A 10900-nucleotide genomic window follows, 5' to 3' on the forward strand; every position below is an offset into this window, starting at 1 on the left:
GTAATTAATTCGCCGCTTTTCTTTTCCTGAGAGAATGGGGTAGAAATTCCCCTTCCCTCCTCATCGGGGAGGGTGCTTTGGGCAGTTTTTTCCAGGAAGAGGTCTTAAAGTCTTAAAGAGAGGATAGAGTCTCACCCAGTTTCATCCACATTGCTGTAAAGTTGCTTCTTAGTGCTTATTGTCTTCCATTGTCAGCAGCTTCTGTCTAGCTACACGAATGTAGCCAGTCTTTTCCCCGCCAGTTTGGAGGGCTTCCTTGGATCAAACGGAAGGGCCACCGCTCTCCCGCAATCAAACGAGAGTTCCCTCCTTGCTTGTCGCCTCTACGGGGTGACTTTCGATCCTTTCCAGGGTCCCCAGTGGGGCAAAATCGAATGCAAAAGACGGAGCCCTGTCTTCCTGTGTCCGTTCAAAACTGGAAGTCCAAGACAAAGTAATTAAAAAATAAATAAATTAGGGGTTCAGGCTTAAAATCTAATTTGGGTTGTAGCATTCAGGGTCGTATGAACCAGCCATTGAAATGATTTAATGTATGAATTCAGCCTGTTGTGGATTATTCAGTAAATCTTGATTAAACAAATCATGGCTTAACAGTATGGACCCAGCCATACCTTCTGTATAAGAAACATTGTACAATATTAGGCCTGCTATATCTGGGCAGCACAATCCATTCAACTGCTACATAGCAGCAAAGAGAGACATAAACATTTAAATCTTTATTTCCAGTCTTCTGAATTTTTTGCTGTAGGAGCAATTTATAAACTAACTTTAGCCTATTTTCTGGTTTGTTTTCAATGTCTTCTAATCAACCAAGGGCTGCAAAATCAAACTAAAACTAATTCCATGAATTGTCTAAGCAATCCAAGTACTATTTTATAAATTATTTCAATAAAATCTACCAAAGCTGTGTCAAATATTGTTTCTGTGAAATAATGTATTGTTGTAGTTTGATCATCATTACACTCTGATGCTCTTTAATTTTTAATATCAAATTACTTCAGCATTACCAGGGCTCTGCATTGGTCAAGGTTTGGGATTAGGATGTGGATGACCCAAGTTCTAATCCATCCTCAGCCATAGAAGTTTCTCATGACTTTGGATCAGGTCATTCTCTTTCAGCCCAACCTCTCCCACTGGATGGTTACTGTGGGGAAAATAGGAAGCAGCAGCACTATCTTGGGCTCTTGAGTGAAAGCTGGGATATACAGTAAATCCAGTAAAGAAATCACATGTTTGTAAATGTACAATTCTTATTAACTACTTAATTTCCAGGTAGAGCAGATTGTCCCTACTATGCTAAGGCAGAACTCCTTGCTGACTATCTGGGGAACAATTTGCCTAACTTCAGGATACACAAGATTGTTCAACATCCCGACAACTGGGAGGTAAAATTATTTCAGTCTGGTTCACTAGTGAGAAGCTTCTCTACTTTTGGAATCCATTAACCTTCAGAAGTATCTTTACAGGTAGCAGAAGAGAGAGATGGGATAAATGTACAGTGCATAAAATAGTTACATGGAAACAGTGATGAAGAAAGCTAATGAACTCTGCTAGCCTTTGAGTTTGGTTATTTGTAACATATATCAAATGTATGATGGTTTTGGGCATAAAGTTTAGGAAATCTACAATAGCTTTTTATGACTTTAATATTTATTGATGGATAAAAGTGGCATTGATGATACACAAAAGCTTCATTTGTTTTGCTTGGACCAAATGATGAAAAAGTCTCCTCCCACTTCATAATTATGTAAATAAAAAATGGTGAGTGTGTTTCATCTGCAGACTGAGCTGACTTTGGGCATTCAAATATAGGTACCAAATGTTACGAGGTGGGCAAGTTGCTTTGCTAGTATGTGAGCTCTCTTCCATCCGAATGGAAGCATCCACTTTCATAGATTCTATTCAGAAATATACTTTTCATATTAGCCTCTTGTTCTGTATGAAGGGAGAATGTTTGGATAATTGTAGGAAATGTAAGGATGGTTATTTCAACATGGCAGTGAAAGCCATTTATGGATTTATACATATTAGCATTGCATGATATGCTTAATTTGAGGGCATTTATCCTTAGAAGTGGCTTCAGGAGATCTGTAATGAGAATGGCTGGAAACACAAACGCTCCCCAATTATTTGGAGAGAACTGTTGGACCGTGGTGGAAGGGGCCTTCTTCTAGGGGGATTCAATGATTTTCTAGAACATGCTCAGGTAAAAATTTGCATATTGACTTGTTGCATATTGATTTTTCTGCTAGCTTCTTGTCTTTTTCTCATCAATCTGTTTTTATTTGTTTTCAGACTGACCAAATTTCAGTATACAGTATATTTAACCATGATTCAACACAATGCTTCAGTCAGCTTAATTAAAATTGTTAGGGAATTAGTGAATGGGAATTTAAATATATCAGTAAAATATCTGAATCTTATTGAAGGCATTTGAAACAGATAATATAAAGGAATAAAACAGTTTGTTAAAGTAAATAGAAAAGGAATTTCCATTTGATTCTGATTACTTAGTCAAAACCATTAGTCGTTATATAAACATTGTTCATGACACGTATTAACATCTTGAAATAAGTGATCCATTTTATTAAAATTTCTTAGAACGGTTAGTGGTTTTATTAACCAGTACCCTGGGATATATGACAACTAGATCTGATTACTCACTATACATCATCTAATCGTTCTCAAAAACAAAGGGTATAACTTAAAAATAGCAATAACAATGTAAAAACGTTGAAATGAAGAAAAATGAGTACAGTAATGAGTGGATTTTGAGGAAGTAAACTGCCAATATGGTGGTAGCAGCTGACCTTGACCAATCTTGAAAAGCTGAGCAGAATTAGGACTTGAAAGGAAAACCATCAGAAAATCCCAGAGCTGTAGATTAAACTGGGAAGAAAACAAAACACTTTTGCACTTCCCCCCGGTAAAACTCTATGCATGTCCATGGAGTCACTAGATTTTTTGTGGGAACTCTGAAGTGAGTTCATATCTGGATTTAAAACAAATCCATAGATCAAGAAATGCCCAGAGACACCAAGAGACACCATATTGTTAAACTCCAAGAATATGTCTTTGCTCTTGACTTTGTAGTAGAAATAAGGGTCTGGCGAAAATAAAATCTGGAAAAATTGAAATCTGCTTCCCATGTTATGTTATTTACGTAAATCCTGTTCATCTTGGATACCTAATGTCATAAATTTAGATTGCTCTCCCTATTCTGTTATTATTTCTATATTTTTGTAATCAAATGTGTTTTGGTCTTCAGAATTTGAGATATTTGTTGATCAGCCTTTTTAATCTTCAGCAATACTATAACATCACATCAGATATGATGACTAAAGAGATGTTACTAATAGCTAATGAGAACTTGCAGACTTGCACAGAAATTGAAGCAGAAGAGAAAGAACTAAAAAGTCTTATCAACCCCTTGCACATTTGGCTTAATAGGTGAGAAGATGAAAAAGAAACAACAGAGTCTGAAAAACTTTAATTCATTTTTTTCTTATTAATACAGTGTTTACAGAGTCATATTTGCTGAACTGGAAATACATATACTAGTGAGTGCATTCTTTTGTTGTGATTGCAAGATTGCCAGATTGGCATTCAAGAATTTGGATAATTCCTCTTTAGTGTCCAACTGCAGAGTGGCTCTGTCCGTTAGCTATGGGAAAGTAGGAGAATGATCCCTGCCATCTATCTGACCGTGCTGCTTAGTTGTCTCAAAATAGGAATCTGTATATTTTTGCTGATTCCAGAATGTGTTATTGCCATTGAATTGGTTTCCCTTGTTCTATCATTTTTTTGTGATTAAATAAAATGGGGAAGTTCACAGATATTTATCATTATGTTTCTTACACATTTATATATAATCTCCTAAGGCAAGTATATTTTCAACTATGCTAAACCCATAGATGCAAATGTTTGGTGAAGGGGTTAATATTTGTCAGATCACATAACTGAATTTGATTAATATCAAAAAGTTAAGCTTGGTTAGTATTTGGATGGAAAATCACCAGGAAATCTAGATCAGTGGTTCTCAACCTTTTTAATGCCGCGACCCCAACCGGTCATAAGTCGAGGACTAAACCGGTCATAAGTCGAGGACTAAACCGGTCGTAAGTCGAGGACTACCCAACCGGTCGTAAGTCAAGGACTTTCCCTGCCCGGGAGCGCCGCGCATGTGTGGTTCCGCCCACTGCGCTGGCCGAGGCGTAGCTGGCAAGCGGAGGAGACGGAGCAGGCCGACCACCAGCTGGCCCAGCCCAAGGGAGGTAAGGCACCCGCCGGAAAAGGGGGGAAAAAATAGCAGACAAAAAAAATGGCGGACAAAAAAATGGCGGACAGCCTTGCTTGGCGACCCCCGTGAAATGGTCAATCGACCCCAAATGGGGTCCCGACCCACAGGTTGAGAACCACTGATCTAGATTCTAGGCCACAGGTGTCAAACTCACTGTGTCACATGACGTGTCACGACGTATCACGACTTTTTTCGGATTGCCGGAGTTGGGGTGGGCGCGGCCTCCGCATGATGCAACTGGCCCACAGGCTGGTAGTTTGACACCCCTGTTCTAGGCTATGGGTTAGAATGACAAATTCAAAAAAAATGCTGGAAGAAAGCAATGCAAGCAATTTCCATATTGTTACCAAGAAAACTACATGAAAGCTTGATTTTATTTGAAAGATAGGATAAAAATCTCCCCAGATTCTTTCAAAATCTCTCTTTAAAAAAAGGAGGAAAGTACTTTACAGATAGTTGCAAGGAAAGTTTCTGCCAGAGCAATTGTTTTTCTCAGAATTAATTCACCCTCCCATTCCAGATGCTTATGCTAGCACAGAATAAATCAGAAGAGCAGCAGCACACGGGGTATTTGGTATGTAATATGCAGATCCTTTCAGTATAGAGACATCTATTTATATAAATAAAAATGTAAATGTTCGTTTGTTCAAAATCTTAAATCTCCGAAAGTTCTTCACCGATTGCTTTGAAATTTTGACACAACGTTGCATTCAAATACACGTGTGTTTTTATATACCTACTATTATATAGATGTCACACCTGTGACAGGTAAAAACATGCTTTTTTTGAAAAACAGCGCCAGAAATGGAAGAACAAAAAATATTGTATACCCACAAGCATTGTGAAATTAAACATATTACAAACGTGCGCTTTCTCTTTTCTTTCTTTTCCATTTAACCAGACTGAGCCACAGCAACGCGTGGCCGGGTACAGCTAGTACATACTAATATATTGTGAGGGATTTGATTGATTAAGGAGGCTTTGGTCTCCCTTTCTTGCCACTTGCTTTGCAAAATTTCATCACTACCACCAATCTGCCCACAATGAACTGAAAAATAAATTCTATGGATACCAAATGCTTCATAACTAATGGTTTTCCTTACTGCTTTTTTCTTAGAGCATGCAGTTCTGCCTGCTATCATCTGATCCCTTTATTAACCAATGGAGAAATATTTGGAATGGAAACTGAGATAAGCCTTCATTTGTTTGACAGAAGTAGTTTCAAAGAAATTCTTCACGGTATTGTCATGGAGACCCAAGATTTAGCATCCCCAGTCCTTCGTAGTGTCACCTTGCATACTGAACTGGAGGAGATTTTCCTTGATGCTGATATCATCATTTTGTTTGACGACATCCTACAGGAAACAATCCCAACACTCGAACACTGTATCCACCAAGTGACTAATCAATGTAAAACATATGGCCCTTTGATAGAGCAGAATGCCAAAAGCAATGTCAAAATTATTGTGATGGGAAAAACTTTTACCAACCTTAAGTCATTAATGCTTATGACATATGCACCCTCTATAAATCCTAGAAATATTATCACTCTTGCCATGCTGTTGGAAAGTGAAGCCAAGGCTATGGTAGCAAGAAAAATGCAAATGCACCCAGCAGGTATGTTATAGATTGATGCTTAATCACTGAATTAGTTTGGACTATTTTTGTCTCATGTTTAAAACTATAACAAAGACAAACTATAAATGAAAATTAAAGCATGTATGTAAAAGTCCAGAAAGATGACCTTAAAGAAAGAATCTAGAGGCCATTAGGTAAACACTAGGGCAAAAGAAACATGTTAAATCCGGAGAGCCAGAAGAATGTTATGAAGAGACCTAGACTATTCCCACCTAGTCCTCTCCTGCTGACTCCCTGGGTATAAGAGGGAGAAAAGGGAACTTGGGAAGACTTGCAGTATTAATGTTGGCCTTCTTAGATAGACAGATCAGGAAAGAGTTTCCATAAGAAGACTAGAGTCATACTTTATTGAGATAGCCTACAACAGGGGTGTCAAACTCGCAACGTCATGTGACGTGTTGCGATGTATTGCGACTTTTTTGCCATTGCCAGCAATGGGGTGGGCGCGGTTTCGCTATGATGCATCCGGCCCGCAGGTCGGCAGTTTGACACCCCTGGTCTACAATAACAAAATCTTGCAAATCAGTCCATGTCTCTTCCTCTTACACACTAGAGAGATGGGAAAGAGTCTGAGTCTTTTTGTAAAATAGCTCTCTGCATATTCCCAGGAAAATTGAAGTCAGGGCCATGGGAATGAAGTGCAGATGTGTTGTTCCCCTCCCAGGCCATCCTCTATTCTCTCTAAAGGCATATGGAAGGATCCTAATTCATGAGGTGATAAATGGATTCTAGATAGTAATAGTATGATTTCACAAGGCTATAAATTTTGAGGGATTGGATATACACAGAAGGCAAGTTGTTCAATATTGTGCATGAATGTAAAGGAATTTTGGTGCTTTAGGGAAGAGAATGTGAAGGATTCAGATAAAGCCCACACAAATGATAGTTATTATCTATGCTGGTGGCCGTGTTGACTACATGGCACCTTCAAATTAGAAGAACTGCATGCTGGGGAACAGTTACAGGGACCATTATTGACTGCATATGGGTTTGAGACATTTTAGTGCCAATTAGGGTGCTGAAATAGGTTAATCTTTCATCTTGTTAGTCTGTTCTTTCAATTTTCCATTGTTGTCTTCAACAGGAATAAAAAACCTCATTGTCTGGGGGAACATCAGTGGCAATAGCTTCGTTGATCTGAGTAAAACAGAGCTATATAGATATGATAGTGCCATCTGGGGCCCACCAAGTTTTTTTCGTCCTTTGTTGGATGTGCTATTTGATCGGTATTCTTTCTGATATTTTTAAAATTGATATTATGTAGTTCTTGAAACATTATAGAAACATGGACAGTTGACAGACTGACGTTAAAGTGTTAAGATTGCTGTCTACTTAAATTTAAAATTGCTTTGTAACATCAATAGTTTTGTTTATGTTCAACACCCAAAATGATTAGCGGTAAAAGTATGTAAATCTTTTTTGATATTAGGCATCTTCCTATAGCTTTACTTCTACCAACAGAGTTCTAGAACTCTGGTACAGATTAAAATTTCTACAATATATTTCTAACCCTGTATGTAATGCTGTATTATTAAAGAATATCATTACCTAAAGCTTGGTATTTTCCTTTAAAATAATTAATGTTATCATATTAAAAAGTAAATAAATGGGCTGCTCTGGCAATTAACAGCTTTACAGCATACAGGATAACAGAGTTGGAAGGGACCTTGGAGGTCATCTAGTCCAACCCTCTGCTCAGGCAGGAAACCCTATACCATTTCAGGCAAATGGTTGTCCAGCTTTAATCTAATGCTCTTTTAAAGTTCTACTTCATGGATTTTAAGACACATTTTGCTATCAAAATTGTTTCTGGATATTGTTTCCTGAATTTTCTGTTACAAATATCTGTATTGGGCAAATCTAAATAGCTTAGAAATATAATAAAACACATGGCAATAGTTTGTAAAGTCATAATATTTAGTTTAGTTAACTCCATAGTACCATAATTACTGTGTCTCTGATACCAAAATGACTGCCTGAATAATGATGTTTTAACAACTTTCTAAATATAATAATAAGGTACATTTTTATTTTTAAGGATAACTGGTTTTACAGGAGGAGAGCTCCAGCACAGAAGCTTGTCTCCAGGACCCCCTCCTGCTAATTTAATTTCTTTGATTGACATTCATCTTGTCAGAGGACATTTTACATTTGTTTTCTGTATTATGTTTTTTAAAAGCTGTAATTTCTTGTTAACAGTGAATGGATGGAAATTGAATTTGTGGCTTCATTGAGTTCATTAAGTTCTTGGAGAGCTCGTGATTTAGGAATGGCACCTGCACATACAGTTGCTACTGTGCTGAGATACTGGTACCAAGGATCCCCTCCTGGAGAAATGATCTCTTTGGGAGTAATTAGCGAAGGTAAATGTTCTGAAAAGCTTTTCTGTCCCACTTACTTTGGTGTTACTAAAGCCTTTTCCACCAAAGCTGAATATTTTCAGTATGGGATGCCTGTAGGGGGATCAAAAAAGTCAAGATGGCAGATGTGACTGTGTTTTTAAAGCCCTGCACCTGTAAAATGCAGAGCCCTTTTAGCTAAGGGATCAGGATGCAGGGGCTGCAGAGGTGCCGTCAATCCCTCCTCTTGGATGAGACTGATAATTAATGTTATGAGGGTGATGATTTTGTGCCTTCGAGTCAGTTTTGACTCCTGGAAACTTCCTAGTCTAGTTCCTGCAGTTTTCTTACCATGTTTTCAGAAGTGATTTGCCATTGCCTGCTTCCTTAGGGCTAAGCATCAGGGAAATCCAGCTGGCTTTGTGTCCAAAACAGGACTAGGACTCATAGCCTCTGCAACACTAAACTGGTTTTATCCTGTGATTTTACAGGATCTACTTTAAACATGAGCCAATTCTTTGAATCTCAGTTTAGAAATCTAACTGAAATAGGAACATTAGTTGTAATCGTCATTAATGTTTCTGTCTTTGTCCATTGTTTATTTTATTTTAGATAGAAGTAGACATGTGCATGAAGTGTGCATCTACTCTTCTTTGTTATAATAGGGCAACTGCTTCTCAGATATTGTATTTTTGGATATCTAAGAGTTGTTCTATGGATCTGCATATAGGTTTGGCATCAAATTAATCTGGCCGTCTGGCCTACATGCATATTTCATATTTGTTCATTTATGTATAACTTATATATATTTATTATAACGCTCAGTCTCTTCCCAACATTTATAATCAATCCCTATTTTAGGGGATTATTGTGTGCGATCCTCAAGCAAAATGAGAACTTAAAGTAATTTAAGAGGTTTTTTTAATGAACAACTTGGTATAATCAGAAATAATAATAATTGACAATTATTATTAACAATAATAATGGTGCTCTTTTGGTTTTTCTGATTCTGTAGATGGATTTCTAAGAAATCATGCATCAGTTAAGATTAATACAAAGTTTTATTTACCAAATTAATAACTTCTCTTTAGATCTGTAAAATATTATAATATCTTCTAGATTATACCTTTACTAGTGGCCATGTCTAGAAAATATAGTTTAAACCTAGATCAGTGGTGGCGAACCTATGGCACGGGTGCCAAAGGTGGCATTCAGAGCCCTCTCTGTGGGCACGCGCATCGTCGCCCCAGTCCTAGGCCTTCAGCTGGGTTTTATAAAACCTTTTCTCTTTAGGCCTCTGCCACCATGTGCAAAAAAAAAAAAGGTTCAATCAGTCAATTTCAACTTCTCGCGGGGAAAAAAAGTTCTTGCAAAGTTGGAATTGATTGAACTTTTTAGTCCCACCCAGTCTGCCATTACCACCGCAGCCACGCCCACCCAATTGGCCACACCCAGCCAATGGGCCACACCCACCCGGCACTCGATGATGCATAAGTGGGTTTTGTGTTGCAGTTTGGGCACTCAGTCTCTAAAAGGTTCACCATCACTGACCTAGATTATAGTGATAAGAACAATTCTCTTCTACTCTCTCCATCATAACAATGGGAGTAATTCCTAGACCAGAGAGGAGTATTTATTGCTAAAAGTCAGTTCTAGTCATTCTGTTTTATTTTTTTAGAATTAGAATGGAGGGATGTGCATCATATTCTTGTGATGCTCAAATGGCATAGAAAAAATATCTGCGTATTATGGATTTATTATTTGTGTGTTTTATATTTTTGAAGTCAATTATTTCTGTTCCTTAGGTCAATTTGGACTTCCTGAGGGGATTGTCTATTCAATGCCCATAAGGTTTGAGAATGGCAGCTGGGAGATCTATACAGAAATAGAAATTAATGAAAAAACTCAATCGTATCTTCTGATCCTGGCCTGTGATCTCATTCGGGTAAAATCATATTGTTTATGTATATATTCATTTTTTCATATTCATATTTTCCATATCAAATTATTCATATAATTTGTCCTTTTAGTTTGGATAATCTAGAAAGTTTTCATCAAGATATTATAGCTGTTCCACAAAGTGAGCCTTGTCCAGTTCTTTTTTATCATTGAAATTGAAATTTAAACATTAAACTTAATTTGAAAATTATTATATTAAAATTATTTTCTTGATGGTTTGTTAGCTGTTTATTTTGGACAATGGAAAAAATATGTACATAATAGAACATGATGCATGAAATAATTGACAAGATTTTATAAATTTATTGATAATGTGAATTCAAAAAGACACGCTGAAGGTTTTTAAATCATCTGTGGGCAATGGCAACAAGTGGTATATCTGATAAAATATTTTTATGAACATAAAAATTAGCAAAAATTATTATAAAAATAAAATTACATTATTCTGTGGAAATTATAATTTCCCTTAAAATCAAATCCACTTATGAGATTAACAGATTAATTGTTTAGGAGTAACACTTTATTGTTATGGAGACACTCAAGTAGCTGTATTAATGAAAAGTCTTTATTAATTGAAAGTCTTCTTATGAGTGTTGTTATAAATCACCTCCAATTGATACAGTTTTTTTCTATTCAGGAAAAACAAGTTGCCTTAGGTGAAGTA

At 36.9% G+C, this 10900-nt stretch overlaps 1 protein-coding gene across 1 annotated transcript; it reads left to right on the forward strand.

Annotated features, from left to right (window-relative positions):
• Positions 1-1276: 1276 nt before the first annotated feature.
• MDH1B (malate dehydrogenase 1B) lies at positions 1277-10316 on the forward strand. The gene is made up of 8 exons (XM_029284484.1): positions 1277-1385; positions 2072-2206; positions 3308-3450; positions 5418-5917; positions 7023-7164; positions 8138-8301; positions 10083-10222; positions 10308-10316. The coding sequence occupies exons 3-8, from the start codon at positions 3332-3334 to the stop codon at positions 10314-10316; spliced, it is 1074 nt and encodes a 357-aa protein (XP_029140317.1). The 5' UTR covers positions 1277-1385; positions 2072-2206; positions 3308-3331.
• The last annotated feature ends 584 nt before the right edge of the window (positions 10317-10900 follow it).

The sequence above is a fragment of the Protobothrops mucrosquamatus genome, unplaced genomic scaffold (genome assembly GCF_001527695.2).
Source record: "Protobothrops mucrosquamatus isolate PMUCROS unplaced genomic scaffold, P.Mucros_1.0 scaffold_9, whole genome shotgun sequence".
Taxonomy (NCBI): Eukaryota; Metazoa; Chordata; class Lepidosauria; order Squamata; family Viperidae; genus Protobothrops; species Protobothrops mucrosquamatus.